Here is a 16,591-nt window from a genome sequence, read left to right on the forward strand (position 1 = left end):
TAGATAGATAGATAGATAGATAGATAGATAGATAGATAGATAGATAGATAGATAGATAGATAGATAGATAGATAGATAGATAGATAGATAGATAGATAGATAGATAGATAGATAGATAGATAGATAGATAGATAGATAGATAGATAGATGCATTCTGCACAGCAGTCAAGCGTTCAACCAAAAAGCCACGCCAGGTCTCGGAAACACTTTGCAAGTAGGCCCTAATGTTCGTAAAACATCAATTGTGCTCGTCAGTGCTGGCTATTCAATGTTAGAAAGATCAAATATGTACTCTTATAATACAACGAAAAGGTCCCCTTTGAGCCTTGTGCTATGGGACCTCTTTCTGTGTATGCCAACCCCAATGCGTTTATATACTCTGCAACAAATAAATATTTTTTGATTGATTGAAAAAAAAAAACGTCATGACGTGTTGACGTCAGTGGTAGTTAGGAGCCATCCGCTGAACTTGATTTATGCACCAGTGTGCAGGACTGCCATAATCGCGAGCACCAGCATTTCATGTCAGCTTACCACTTCTTTTGCTGATATCCGTGTTGGTCTTGGCATCTTTGCACAACTGTAAAGAACTGGTTATATAAAACATATGCGGCTACTTAACGTATGTCTGTGCGTGCGTGTGTACAAATGATTAGCGCCACTTTGTAATATTTTCCTCAATTAAAAATTGCAAGGTTTTCACTTTCCATGCGCAAACTTCGCATAACATCGCTTTCCAAAGTACTTGAGATCTGCTGAATATTGTTTAACATATTATTATCATGCAATGGTTGGAAAGCGAAATGACGAAAAGCAGACCAAGATGAAAAAGGTGCCTAAAACAGTGACAAAAAACGAGGTTACAGCTGAAGTGCTAACGCCACATTTAAGTGTTCCAAACAGTTTTTATTTCAGTCGGCATTCATTGTCGTTTTTTCACCAGATGATTATTAATCGTGAAACCATCGGCTTGAGTATTACCATATAAATGTAAACAGAAGGAAGTGAACTAAAAGACTCGAGTCATCTGTTAACAACTGCGCATACAACATGCGTCAGATGACCTACTAATTATGCTGACAAATTCTTCTGCATTTAGGTGCATACAAATACCGAATAAAGTGAACGGCAACAGAACCGATGGTCTGACCCAAGTGGTAGAGCTTGAGATGCGTTATCGAAAGGCGATAGCACTGGACCAAGTTTATGACATAAAATTGGGAACGTTTGCGCTTCACCTTCAAGCACGGATCGTGAAAGCTTCCTCATTGGACACTAAAGGCAAATAAGAAATGTAGAATAGCTTACTTGATCTGGTTGTTCAAAAAACGATGTCAGTGAGAGACGCGTCAGACAGTTTTATATGCATTGATAATCGCTAACTTTTGGTGCCAACATTAGTTTCACCATTTTTAATTGGTATAGTCGACACTGTTTGTTACTTTTTTTCTCGATGATGATTATTCATCTGTTATTCCTCTGTGCCATTGAATACTGCTTTACTGCGTGAACAATATGTATTACGTGACACTCTCCCTGAAATTGCCCCAAGCACAGGGCTGATAGTATCAAAAAATAAAATAAATCAATAAAACAATTTACGTCTCTCACGTAAATTCATTCTGTGCAAAGCGAAAGATCATTGTTTGGTAATGTCTAAAACGTCAATAATATCAATAGCAGTGCTCTACTATTTGAGATAATAGGGTAAATGTCACATGAGTGACGAGTGGGACATTTTGGAAATTATTCCAATGACGTGAGAGAGTCCGACTACAAGCAATCACTGGTAATCAAACGAGCCGCAATAAAAAATACCTTCTGTGCATTACAGCACGTAATAAAATGCTGCTTCTCCGTTTGTGTTTGATTGATGGTAAAAAATAACTGCTTGGAGGAATTACGGGGAGTGGTGCAAGTAGTTCAAAAGTTCTGTTTTCGCTTGGTTAGGCTGGATACGTGGTGTCATCTAGCAGAGACCAGTTGAACCAAACAAGCCCAAGTTTGTTCAATGGCCGTTGTTTCTGCTATAGTTTCCGCTTCCTTCGGTCTGCTGCTGTGAGTGTCGGCGGCCGTGCAATAAATGCGAGCAACGCTGGGCAGGGCAACAGTAACGTCAGAAAGATCGCTTTCAGGCGGGGGATCAGAAAAGAGCTATCGCAACGCGTACAAATAAAACGTGATTCTATTTCAATACTTCCTTGGCACAAAGGTACAACTACGAAATTTTACACCTTAAGGTGTTATGAAAAATACTTGGGTCGCGCGCGCCGTAGTTGTGCGGCGCCGCTGCTGCCGCTACCGCCGGTGTTCGTAACCACGTCGCACAAAATTAGAAAAAAAAATACTTAGTATCAACGACACAGTGAGGCTCTCACCCGAAACCGCTGGGTGCAAGCCCATACTCTACGACTGAGCCACAACGGTGATCGGGAATTGTTGGCAAACTTGCCTTAGGAAGGCTTGATGTCGGGAAAGCAATCGCGTTAATACGACTTATAAAGCAGCAGTAGAATAACCAGTCGTCTCTCAATGGGAATAGCGTAACGAGCGGGTCATCCAATGCTCCGACCCATTGAAAGGTTGCTCTTGTTCACCTGTTAACTGTGGCATGTATACCCACTTCAGGCGTAATTCCTCATCCTCGTCAGCTACTGCATGAACAATTGCCACAGAATTGCTTGCAAGTGTTTACCGAATACCACGCATCTCAGAAAAATTATTAAAAAACATAGCGATGCCACACTACTACCCAATAGCGAATACCGGCCTGCAACCCAAAAAATCACAGCATATCCACGAAGTGAATGATGATGAGAGGGGCGAAGCATCCGTAAGCCCGTGCGTGCTTCCGTGCGTCCATTCGTTGTTGCTTCCGTCCATCTGCGTGACCATCCGTGCGTCCATGCATGCGTCCTTCCATCTGTACATGCGTACGTCAGTGAGTCCGTCCATCTATCTGTCTGTCTGTCTGTTGGCGGGTTCATCCGTCCGTAAGTCCACGCGTCTATCCATTCATCCCTCCGTCTGCTAGTCTGTCTGTCCGTTCATTCATGCGTCCCTCTAGTGAACGCTCCAAGTACCACCATCTCCCATCTTGCTTCACCTGTGGCACATACCCGCTCTAGTGCGGGTATGTGCAACCGGTGGCTACGTACGACTACATACATACAAGGGATGGACAGAACCATGCCTTAAGGAGCTTCGCCCCTATTTTTTTCTTATTAATGCCGTAGGGGGCATCAAGCTAGTGCGATTGCAGCGGTTACCCAATGAGTGTTTAGAAGAGGCTCTGAAAGGCCACTCTTTTAGCTTTCTCTGTGACTGCGCGGTGCCTACTGCGCACGCCTGGCGTTTTTCTGGACCGTTATTTCAACAGTCTACTTCTACCCACTATTTGCATTTAGTGCTCCTTTTACTCTTCGCATGCATTGATTCGACGTGCATACCTCAAGCCGGGCTATAGAAAACAAACGACCATGTGCGTAACATTGGCTGTTTCAAAGTATCATTAAATGTCTATTAAATGCCCACTATGCCATTATTTTTTTTCTTTTGATAATCAGTGAAGGGCCCACTACCTGTCTACGCGCAGCTATGCAGCTGTCCACTTCGTTGACGGTTGTGCTGCTGCTGATCCATCAGTGTGTTTAAGTGCTTTGTAATGTGTGGATATTTTAACCCCCTCCCCTAATTGCTCGGTTCACTACTTTTGACGCCTGGTGCAATTCACCTCTTCTCATTCGCCATTTAAGACGCCTTTGCGAAACTCCTTCCACTTAATGACATTCATCTAGTGAGTCATCTAGTGTGGCTCACACGTAGACGGAAATCTTTGTCATTTATAATATTTTTGTCTTTTGCATTTTTTCGGTCTAGTTCTAGATGGGGTTGTGCGCCCAACCAACGATGACTAAGAAGAAGCCGACACCAACGCCAGAGGTTCAGTGAAACAAGTTTTGTTATCATGATCACGTTAACACTAGTTTACAAGTAAAAGACCACAAATATATTCTTCTATACTTTCCGTGGCTTTCTTCGGAGTTAGATGTTGTTGAAGAGGGGGATAGGCTAGTTGGTTCATTATCACAGAAGACAGCGCCGATTGCACATTGCGATTTGTGACAACTTTCTGTATAACGCCCCATAGGCTCTTTGTGAATGATTTTGGTGTCATTCTCATAGCCCAAAATGACAAGTAAAACATTTAAGATATCCAGCCAGTTGCAGCACATAATTAAGCTGTCAAAACTAATTTGGATTGTTATCGCAGGCCTCCCGTACAAGTTATAGCACGCAATGTAAAATCAGCCTAATGCACGCGCGAAAGCAATGCCCTTGAGGATGACAATTATTCCATATGTAATAATAAACATCCGAAAAGAAGAAACTGATTTCGCTTACGTCTTGAAGCCAGGCATTAGGGCTTTCTTGGAAGGCGTCTGCGAAGTTGGTGCACATTTTGTTTCGCAAAAACTTGGTTTTCCCGAATGACCATGTTTCTGCATGGCCATCAGTACTCCATGACACGCTGGTGGAGACATCATCTGCATTTAAAATGTGTTTTGCCAAAATTACTTCTAAAATTTGCATCTTCCCGCCATTGGCTGAATTTCAAGTCGTCGGAAATGTCTTTTTGACCATTACAAGACGAAGTTTGTGCGCAGAAGTGGCTCAAAATTTTATTTTGCATGAACTGAGAAGTACTTAGGCTAGCCGTAATAACTCCTATTATTACCCTAACACGCAATCGCAATGAAGATAAGCCTAGCAGAAGCACAATCGCTGTAAACAGTCGCAGCTTATTGAAGCTGTATGAATGGAATATTTTTTATTATAGCCTCTTACTTGGGGACGCAAGAGACGAAACAGTAAGACTGAGTAAAGCTAGGTTTAGAGATAGTGATTTCGAAGCGAAAGCGCTCATCGAATCTAAAAGGATACTGAGTAAATCTATGTTTATAGATAGTAATTTTAAAGCGAAAGCGCTCATCGAATCGTAAAGGAGCCATGAAACACTTTTTGAAGTAACCATGTAAATAATTGACTTGAAAAGCGTGTTACCTCAGTAATTGAACGCAGCGAAAGTTTTAAGAATGCATCTGTACGAGCGGAGTTACAAGGATTTGTGACACGCTGCAATCACATTCTCTCCTCTCTCTTCCCGACGAAAGCGCTAGAAGCTGAGCAGGGAGTGATGAAAAGGGCAAACAAAAGACTTCACTCGCGCCTTGTGACCTCAAACATTTCTAAATACGATAGCCTTTTTGGGGACGTTCGACTAAAGAATTTTGGTCTGTCTGTTTGTTTGTCTGTAAAATTTTGTGTTTCTCCGCCCTTATCAATGCCTCAAACGGCACCAAACGGCCAACCCCATCCGCAGTGCTCACCAATATTGCTCAAGGTTTAGCGTTCATAGTTGTGCGATTGTCAAATAAAAAGCGATTATTTTTCTTCGGATATGCGGATTTTTTAGTGCCATCGCGCGCGCGCGTGGACAAGTGACCACCTCTTGCGGTGACCTTTGTAACAACCGAGCGTATTTCACAACATCCACAATGGCAGAACTCTGTGCAATACTCTGTGCTTTACGCTTTATATGTTTACAGCCAGGTCTATTTCGATGGGTAGTTGTCAGTGACTCACAGTCCTCATTAGTTTCTTTAAAAGGAATCAGCTTGGGCAACAAAGCTAGTGAGCTTGCATATGAAATACAGAGGACGTACGCTATAGCAAAAAATTTGAACCACACCATAATGTTCCAGTAGGTGCCAAGCCACTGTGGAATTACACGAATTGTCATAGCTGATCACATTGCACATGCAGCACATCAAGAAAAAAATATATGACTGCTACCTCTATCGATGAGCGATGCACGGTGTCTAATAAATAAGCTGAGCTGTCAGCTGTCTAAGGAAACTTGGTTCAAAAATGGTGCACTAAACTCTCTGTTGTATAACATTTATCCCGGTATAGAATTTAGTATTACGTTAAAGGTTAGCCAATCGGTAGAAACAGTCATCCATAGGCTTCGACTTGGTACAGCCTACACGAAGGCTTTCCTGTATAGAATAAGGAAAGCTGGCAGTCCTACCTCCTCATGTGGAGAAGCTCAAGAAGACGTGGAGCACATTCTTCTGCATTGTAAAAAATCTTGACGTACCTCGAAAGAACCTTTTTCAAAAACTCAATTCTTTGGATAAGCAACCTTCACCAATTGCAAAAATCTTGGGTCCATGGCCAAAAGGAAAGCAGCTACAAGCCACTGCAGCGCGTGCAGTCGTTCACTTTCGGAGGAATCAGAAATAGCTCAAAAGTTTTAGACAAAAAACGAATGTACTTCACTGTTAACCGCAGTATGTTTCAAAACAGTAGTTTCGGGTTTCACTATGATACTTGTGAGAAACTTTTCTGAAAATAGTTCAGTTTTTAAGCGACAAGATCACCTTAAACATTTTATTGTACTTTCACGCTTTTGTTTGAACACTTAAATTGGCTTAATTAGTTGTGTTCTTTTACAAACTCAGTGTGGTGCGGATACATTTCTATGGAGTGCGGACCCATTTCTGTGTGGTGTGATCACTCAGTGTTGAAAGACGTGAACTCATTGTGTAAGTGTTTTGCTAGGTACATAAGTAGAGCCTTGTGTTTGCTACAAAATGTTCGATGTTGACTTTTTTGCAAGAGAAGAGGAGTAGCCGGCGCCACGCATTGGCACCAACCTCTCCCTACATACATTTAATTAAAAAAAAACCGAGTGCGAGATGTTCAAATCAGCCAATGACTGATAGATAAGCTTACTGGGCTTATTTTCCGTGATTTTTCGAGAAACGAGAAAGCAATTTTTAGCTCACTTTGATAATTTATTGTGACCCGCAGGTCACGGGATCGAATCTCGGCTGCGGTGGCTGCATTTTCGATGGAGGCGGAAATGTTGTAGGCCCGTGTGCTCAGATTTGGGTGTACGTTAAAGAACCCCAGGTGGTCAAAATTTCCGAAGCCCTGCACTATGGCGTCTCTCATAATCATATGGGGGTTTTGGGACGTTAAACCCCACAAATCAATAATTTATTGTGAATTTTAGGCCGCATGCTGCGCTATATTCTTTGGCTTGCGTGTTGTCGGAAGCCTCTACTACCGATCAGATACGTTTTCTGACCATGCTTAATGAGTGTTGCAGTGCCGCTTTAACGCTGGCAATCAAATGTACCGTAACTAGGCCGTTTCTCACCACTCCTTTCAGATGCGAGCTTTTTGACTAGCCTGTGTAACGCTGGTCCTTCGTACGAGCGGGCCCCGTGCTGCAGATGTTGGTGCGGTGTCGAATAGGTTACGCCACTGCTACGCGTTCATGTCGTGCTGCTTTTGCAACGCACGCTGCCGTCACTCTCTCTCTCTCTCTATCGCCTACCGCACTCTCACCGCGGCGCCCGCAGCGGCCACCTCGTTCGTTCGCACACAACACTTGCCATGACCGTTGCTCGTTACACCGCCGAGTCGTCGGTTCACGCGCAAAAATCTGACGCGATCCTAAAGTATGCGCTAAAACATGTCGGTACGTGTCACCTAGAAGACCTACGCTAGCCATCGCTTCAAACGAATCTTTGAGCACTCAACGCAGCACCGGCGCAAGCGCCACATTCTACCCGGAACGCCACCCGTGCGCAAGGCTTCTCCATCAGGATTCCTGACGGAGAAGCCTGATGGAGAAGCCTCCTGATTCCATCAGGCTTCCTTTCAAGAAGATGGTCCAAGCTTTTATTACTTTTAATGTGTATATAACTAATCCACAAATAGAACACTCTGGCACCCTAAAACACTGCGGAACAACGTAAAAATGCTTGCTGTGTGTTCCTGCATGCCATCGACAATGATCTATAGTCATGATGAAACTCATTTTATTTCATTCACTTTACCCTGAATTGCACAAAGCGTTACAGAGGGGAGTGGGGTACATAAAACACAAAAGGAAAGCAAACGAAACAACATCAATACAATAACAATTACAATACATAACGATATGATGTTAGACTGATAAAACTGAATGCAAATACGTTCGACAAGAAGCACATCACAAACAAAATAGAAAATACATGCAATTAGACAATATACGATACGCGCGTCCACCCAGTTGTTGTCCATAGGTGTACAGAAGGTGTTTACGGTCTTTGAACGTACGCGCGACAAAAGAACAATAATTGCTTGTGCAGCAGCTAATGACCTGCACGTCCTCTCAGCCGTACTGTAATGAAGGTCGTGTTATACATGCCGTCCCATTGAATATAAACACTCGGTGGTCAGGTAGTCGACATTCTATGAGTAATGACAAAGGAAGTAAGGAAAGCCTGAAAAGGAATTCAAAGAGACAAAGCCGCTGGTGAGAGTGAGGTAACAATATACCTGCTGAAAGATGGCGGAGAAATTGTGTTAGAAAAACTGGCCACCTTATATACGAAGTAGCTCTTGACGGGAACGGCACCAGATTCTTGGAAGAATCAATTTCAATCCATAAGAAAGGAAGCGTCAAAGTATTGAAAACTTACAGACCTATCAGTTTATTGTTTCTTCTCCACAAACTATATACAGGAATAATAGCTGATAGCAATAAGGTGATATTAGAGTTCAATCAACGAAAGTACCAAGCAGGATTTCGTACAGGATACTCCCCTATAGACCATATTCGTACCATTAAAGGTATATAGAAAAAGATGAACGCAGAATGAGAGGCGACCAGCAGCGTTTGGTCAAGCGCGGCAACAACAAGCTCATGCCGATGGTGATGCCGCTGAGGCGCAGAGCAATGCCGCTGAAGACACTCTTCACTTCACTACATAAGTCAGAAAACAGACAGCTCCTCACAAATTATTTACCCACATCACTCCCTTCCGATTTCAGAAACTTGCTCGAACACATCTTTCAGAAACACACACCTGAGTCTCTTGAAGCAAAAAAAACCTTTTAACCAGCATACAGCATGGATTTCGTCGCAGTTTCAGCACAATTACGCAGCTGGTGAAACGTTCACATGATATTATGAGCACTTTACATATTGATTATCAGACTGATGCCTTTATACATTTTCAAAGGCGTTCGACACCGTTATTCACAGCAAGCTTCCAAGTAAACTAAAGGCAATTTTAAATATTCCGCAATGGGTCGACTGCGTAGGAAGCGTTTTACACTCACGCTCTCAATTCGTCTCACCTAATTTCAAGCCATCCTCAGCCATTGAAGTTACATCTGGTGCCTCACAGGTCTCTGTGTTGGGTCCTCTGTTATTTTTAATTTTTATAAATGATCTTCTCAGCAATATTAGGTCCCAAGTTCGTCTGTGCAGCCGATGATTGTGTGATTGATTGATTGATTTGTGGGAATTAACGTCTCAAAACCACCATATGATTATGAGAGACGCCGTAGTGGAGGGCTCCTGAAATTTCGACTACCTGGGGTTCTTTAACGTGCACCCAAATTTGAGCATACGGGCCTACAACATTTCCGCCTCCATTGGAAATGCAGCTGTCGCAGCCGGGATTCGAGCCCGCGACCTGCGGGTCAGCAGCCGAGTACCTTAGCCACTAGACCACGGCGGTGGGGCGCCGATGACTGTGTACTTTATCAGGTAATCACTTCTCCTTATGATCACATCATACTTCAGAATTCCTTCTCACATTTTTGTTGATGATGCTTGGATTCGCAGATGCGCATAAACTTTCCCAAAACCTCAGTTTTGTCATTCACGAACAGCCATGTTTCATCGCACCATTAATACTCTTTCAACAACATCGCAGTTTCCCGTGAACAGATATACAAATGCCGTGGTTCATTTACAACTTACAACGGTCACACCACATAGATTACACTACATCTAAAGCACTAAAAATTAGGTTACTTAAGACGTACGTGAGCTAAAACTCCGAAATCTACTAAATTGCTAATGTACAAAACCCTGATTCGTCCTATATTAAAGTACGCTTCATGCGAATCGAATCCATACAAAGTGGGTGACGTAGGTAAAATCGAATCCTTACAAAGAAAACCTGTTAGTTTTTTTTTCTCATCACTATGACCATGCTTTTTCTCCCTCATCTGCAATGAATTCTTTGAAGTAATCACTAATGTGTACTAGGCGTGATATTGACCCATTCATAACAGGTCACATTCTTAGCATTAAGCCAATTTTCGCACATACTAACCTGTTCAAGTACAGTTTTTTCCAGGACCCATTGTTCACTGGAACGAGTTACCTGGTTCCATTCCTGAAATGAATATATCATATTTTTACAGTCATTTGAGTGAGATTCTTATTTTCTCCTCATTCTATACCCGGTTGTGCTTGGGAGGTGACGATATTTTTCTGTAAAGCAATTGTGATATTGTTCTTATTATTTGCTGTTATATTTATGTACCCCACTCCTGCAATAGCCCTGAATCGGGTCGCAGTTCTTGAACATAAATGAATAAATAAATAAATAAATAACAGAGAAACGTGCGTAATACAAGCAGCTCCAATACACAGTTTTCATAGATTACGAGAACGCGTATGACTCAGTCGAGAACTCAGCAGTAATGCTGGCCCTATGGAATCGGTACGTAAAAGCCTACATAAGCATACTCGAAGAAATCAACAGCCGCCATAGTTCCCCTCAGTAAATGGTACAGGGTCTAAATAAAGAAGAATATAAAGAGAGTAAGATGATCTCTCCAATGCCATTCGCCGCCTGTTAACAGGAGGTTTTCAAGACCCTAGATTGGGGAGAGTTAAGGATAAGAGTTAGTGTAGAGTATCTTAGTAACCTGCAATTGGCTGATGACATTGCGTTGATGAACAATTCTGGGAACGAGTAACAGCTCATGATCATTGAACTGTACACGAAAAGCAGAATGGTAAGACGGAAAATAATATGAACAAAACTGAAGAACTTTGCAGCAGTCTCGGCCGACAACAGCACTTTTGCATAAACAGAGAGACGCTGGAAGTTGTAAATGAATATGTCTACTCAGAACAGGAATTAACCTTGGAGCCCAACGATGGGAGTGAAATAACTGGAAATATAAGGATGAGCTGGATCAAATTCGTGAAGAATTCCCAAATCATGAATTGCAATCTGCCACTAACTCTGAATCGGATGGTATATAACTGCAGCTGCATCTTGTCGGTATTTACTTATGGAGCAGAAACTTGGAGGCTTACAAGGAGGGTTCAGCTTAATTTGAGGATGACGCAACGCGCGATGGAAAGTAAAATGATAGGTGTAACCTTATGCGACAAGAAGAAAGATGAGTGTGTCAGGGAAGAAACCGTGGTTAAGAACATCTTTGTTGAAATCAAAAAGAAATAGACATGGGCCGGGCACGTAGCTCGTAGACAAGACAATCAGTGGTCATTAAGAGTAACTGACTAGATTCCCAGGGAAGTCAAACGCCAGAAGGGGAGACAGAAAGTTAGGTGGGCTGATGAATATAAAAGTTCGCAAGGATATTTTGGCAGCGGAAAGCACATGAGCGGGCTGACTGGCGCAATATGTGAGAGGCGTTTGCCCTGTAGTCGGCGTAGTCAGGCTGATAATGATAATATCTAAACGAGAATCAGCCATTATCAGCTCCACCTCTATCACCCATTCAAGGGCAATCTTTGTAGTAAAGGTCGGCCAGTGTTGAACTTGATCACATGAGAAACGTCAAAATATTTCTGAAATAAAAGCTGCGCCTAGAGAATGGGACTTCCTCTTTGTTTTGTGCACGCTGTCTGAATAGCGTGATGCGCGAAAATTTAGGGCTAAGTGACGCACTTACAGTGGTTCTCAGCATCTTCAGTTCGTTTCATAAAGGTGCTGCGCTGGTTTGAATGTTTGCAGTTGTCGCATCACTACCTTAACCGGCCATATTCGTAGCGACATGACGTGTTTATCTCGAACACGTGCTCATAGCATTCGCTGTACAATAAATAATGATGTCACGTCTCAATCCGAGATTGCTATGCGCACTTACGTCGAGCCAAATGCCTATGCAGCGTGCGGTTCGACATAAATGAACAATAGCAGAGAGGGCAATACTTCATTATTATAGAAGTCCGACACAGCGGATGCTAACTCCGGGTCAATAGTCGTTAGTTGACACTTGCGAAAACACATAGAGCGACCGATATACTCACTCACTAACGTCATGGAATGTTTTTAGCTTCAACGCTTTGGTGACTAGGAACGTGCGAATATCTCGAAATATTCAGAGACGAGTTCCAGAGCATTCCATGCAATTAAATGCAAAATTGAAAAGAGATAAATACTTGGCATGTCATATATTTTTCGAAAAATTTTCTAAGAACCAGCCCCAAAGGGAGGACTGCACAGGAAAATACTGCAGCCATTTTCATGTAAGAAAATTGGAGAGAAGTGTAGCTGAGCGTCTGGACGCCTGACGTAATACTTTTCTACATTCTTTATTTCAGTCATGAATGAAGTCTTTCTATTGCACTATGAACCCTTACCCCCAACCACTCCTTCCTCCTCACCGATGATTGAGCCTATATTAACGCGCTAGCAGCACCACACTTAAGTTACAGCAGGCAGCTACGCTGGTCAGCCTCCAGGGAAGATTTCATTCCACCAACGTGGAAGGATGACTCACCTCGGTAGAAGACCACAGTGCCATATCACAAATGACTGGTCACTGAGAAGACCCCTATTCGGATAACATCATGTATGGCAAAATGGCACGTTTAAATGGCTCTCGCACGACGGAACAGCGCACCTCCAAGGACGATACCGAAACTGTGGGTTACAAAAGTTGTTATTAAAAAAACATATCACTGAGAAAAGAGTCTGTTACGTTGTCGCTCCTCAATGCTAGTCACCAAGCACTCACCTGTAGTGGAATTGGGATGCCGGATACATGCCCGTTATTCCAGAGTACATCGCTTTTGCATTCTAAACGTCAATTTTTGTAGTTCGGATGGTTGTGTCAGTCAATACTGAACCATTCGTAGTTATTGTCTTCTTCACCGTGAATCAGCAATATACAGAACTGTTTTTACTGACTCTGAAGATTGCTTCTTCACTAAAACACCGTTTTTCCGCTTGTATTGGACTTGGTGGTGGACCCAACTCGTGGCAGAATCAGACCTCCTGCGGCATAGAAGCACGTCTACTGAATGGCATCCATCTAGTAGTTGTGATCGCATCACTCGAATACCTTCATATCTGCTGAACAATGTTGTTGAAGATGGAAGTCTTACACCGTCCTCAAGACAAGAGACAGTAAAATATGCAGCTACAGCGTGGGCACGACAATAGCCGACGTGCACGTCGATGGGACGGTAAGTGCGAATTCAATTTACAAACAGAAGCTCGGTTTATTCTTTTAAAACAAAACTTCTTTTGTTATTCAAGAAGTCGGGGGGAGCCACACGAAGAATAATATAAGCAAAGCCACTATAGTTGATAAGGCAGTTCAAATCTGAATGGGTCTATCTCAAATTCATGGCGTGAACACACTGGTAATTCTAAGAGCGGGTTCGGATGTAACAGCATGCGTCATCTCATGCTTATGTATACCTTGAATATACCACTTTTAAAATTCTGATGCTTTTTATTCATGATATAATGTCATGCAAAATTATGGGCTCTTGAAAGGTCTAGAAAAGGTTGCGCTAGTTGGAAAATCAGTTTGACCATTAATACCAAGGCCCCTACACTGTCGTAAATGCCTGAGGCCTCGATATGAGCGTTATTTTTGCGCAGGTGTTGTGAATCATGTATAAAGTGGCGGAGTTCACATCGCTAGGTATAGTGACAGTACTACATCTCGGTTTCATGGGATAGTTGAGACTTCACAATAGACAAAGTAAATCTGACGTGGGAAACACTAAATTCTTTGAAATACAAACCTAAATACAAGGTACGAAAAGTGAAGTCTTCTGATTGTAATGGTCGTCGAGTGACTGCAGGTGGCGAAACATACGTAATTCCACGTTCGACGCACAGCACACAACGCGTATCAGAATCGACAAAGGCGGAGCTTTTGCTTCTAGGCAACGACATGGACGGCGCCTCCCCCTAAATTTTCAGAATCTGTTTATGATAAATAGATTCCCCTAAACCCCCTGATCCTCCATAACCACTTGTCCACAGTAAAAAAACACCACAAAAAATTAAAAGGTCTGCGCCAAACATCATGTTCAGCCTATAAACTGTTATCAACATCCATATACCCCTGAGGGCCTTTCACCAGACACCAACATAATTAGCTAGAGAGCTTCTTTCCAGGCTCTCGTTCCATTCCTTGGTAGCCTTCGCTGATGCAGAATGAAAAATTGTCAAAAAATTCATTCCTTAATATAGAAACGGAATGTTTCCACGCTTTCACTGCAGCATCCAGATCTGCTCTTACGGCTCACCGCATCGAACACACTGATAGGTGGTATAACGCTTCAAGATAGCAAAATAAGAACATACAACCTTATGTTTCTTAGACTTTCACAGTAACGCTCATTGCATGGTGCCGACATTTGGGGTCTTTCTAGTGCGTGGAAGGCCAGCGCAAAGCAGTGCTTCGAAAGCATAAAAAAACTGACCTACACTTTCTTGCAATTGAAACTGACGACATCTGCGAGAAGCAGCAGCTGATAATCTGAGGGACTGCGCACACCATATACCATGACTGTGGCCAACGTATACTAATTTCAACCAAGGATCTCCGCAGACGCCACCTTACTAGAGTGCTTAGGCTGTAGGCATGGTCAATCCTTTCTCCTGCTTCTGGTCTTGAATTAACACAATCTCTACTGGCTTTCTCACCCGTAAGGCATTTGTGGGGTGGATATCAGTCAGTCCAAGAACTTTATTAAACGGTCCTGAGGAGTTTAAGCCACCTGGTCGTCCACGAGGGACATCATAACAGCCGCTACTGTAGGAGGCGCCTGAGTCGGGATGGGAACGTGGTGGCGTACAACCAGCATTTGAGCCTCCTGAACTGTTTTTTGTTGGTTTCGGAGATTGAGAACAGAAGGCGACGAAAGTTCTGTTGAAATTCCTAGGCGACACCAACTTTAACAAGCGACTGTAACAGCAATGTCACACACCGCGAAAGACAAGACTGGACTATGACTGAGTGTGCGCGCGTGTGCTGCCGAATGTGCTGTTTCTCTCTTTCCTCTCTGCTCTCTTTCATCTCCCCCATCCCTCTCCCATGCGCAGGGTAGAAAACCGGCTGCCTATAGGCTGGTTAACCTCCTTGCCTTTCTTTTCCCTCTATTTTCCTTTCTTCCTTCCTTGGAAATTGAGTCTCCTGAATACCTCTTCCCGTCCGACTCACTGATGAGAGGTCTCTGAAATAACGTGGAACAATGCCAGAGCATGTGTTTGAGTGAACAGTACACTTCTGTGCAGTCTGTGCATTGTGAATTTATGCTCGAGTTTTAATGGCTGACTCTTCCCCGTGATGGGTATGATCTCGGTTGTAGCATACGAAAGGCTACCTCCTGCGCGCGTTCGAGCTTTGCATGTGTTGAAGTGTATTGACTTTTGTCGTTTCGGTAGTGAGAGGTAATTTCATGGAAGGTGAGTAAAGGTTCATAAACGAGGTCGGCGTCCATCTCTTCAGTGGCTGATTGATATTCATGGCAGGTCCGTTTTCGTGCTCGATGATCAGCCAATTTCGTGGGCAGGAAACCAAAACAGGTATAGTGCAAGCCCGTGTATTTGCGTGTTTGTAAAATGTGGGCTCCGTCTCTAGCGATGTGGCTGGTTTAGTAATGACAAATGGCGGCATGAAAGTCTGTGAGGACATTGGTGTGTGAAGGTTTGCTAAAGCTCTAGCAGCCTGCTCGGCTATGGCGCTCGTTCGTAACCTAACCGGGGCGGCTGAGCGTATAGCTGTGTCGCCCCCTACTACCGCGAGTGCGAACTTCAAAGGTGGAGCAGTTACCAAATGGGGCCGAATCGATAAATACGGTAGAGTTGCGATTTGCGGCAGTACGGTCGAGGATTGTGTGAGCGCAGGCCACACATCTGCCTTTGTTGTGTTGCGGGTGAACATTTTGCAAAAATGGGATTACAATGTAGGTAGCGCAGACAGCTCTGTGAGGGTTACTGCACGCTCAGGGTAGATATCCGGGGATATGCCGCGCTCGCTTGGAAATCGGCGGCCTGCCTTGGAGAAGGAAAGGTGGTTTACGTGGGCGGTGCCGTCATCGGCGGCTTGATCACTTCATCGATGTCGTTGTGCATGCCTAGATGGTCAAGACGGGAAGTGCGCATATTTTGCGGCAAACCAAGGACTTGCCTAATGCATTTCCGCAAGAATGTGTTTAGTTTTGTCTTTTCCCCCGTCTTCCAGTTGTGGGCAGAGGTGACGTAACGGACGTGGCTCATCAGGAACACTTGGCATATGCGCAGAATGTTGGTCTCTCTAAGACCTCGTTGCTGACACGAGACTCGCTGAATGAGACAGAGAATATGTTTTTCGTTTTTGCTGTGATGAGTGTTATTGTTCGTGCATGGCAGCCACTGACCCCGACCAGCAGGCCAAGATTGCGTATCGAGTCCACGAGGGGTATACGTTGCTAGTCTTTGGCTTGTGCTATGGGTAGCTTATA

The 16,591-nt window shown here is 43.5% G+C and overlaps 1 protein-coding gene across 2 annotated transcripts in view; it reads right to left on the reverse strand.

The window, feature by feature from the left end:
* Positions 1 to 11,866, reverse strand: part of LOC119169810 (arylsulfatase B) — a 188,215-nt gene extending 176,349 nt beyond the window's left edge. Inside the window, exons 1-3 of one of the 2 annotated variants that reach the window (XM_075886648.1) lie at positions 11,794 to 11,860; positions 10,194 to 10,256; positions 4,405 to 4,547 (exon numbers count right to left, since the gene is read on the reverse strand). In XM_075886648.1, coding sequence (XP_075742763.1) covers positions 4,405 to 4,547; positions 10,194 to 10,256; positions 11,794 to 11,808 — 221 coding nt within the window. In that variant the 5' untranslated portion in view covers positions 11,809 to 11,860. Of the gene's footprint in view, positions 1 to 4,404; positions 4,548 to 10,193; positions 10,257 to 11,793 lie in introns of both variants that reach the window. The other variant, XM_075886649.1, reaches the window with a different exon arrangement.
* Between the last annotated feature and the right edge of the window lie 4,725 nt (positions 11,867 to 16,591).

Source organism: Rhipicephalus microplus, chromosome 2 (assembly GCF_043290135.1).
Source record: "Rhipicephalus microplus isolate Deutch F79 chromosome 2, USDA_Rmic, whole genome shotgun sequence".
Lineage (NCBI taxonomy): Eukaryota > Metazoa > Arthropoda > Arachnida > Ixodida > Ixodidae > Rhipicephalus > Rhipicephalus microplus.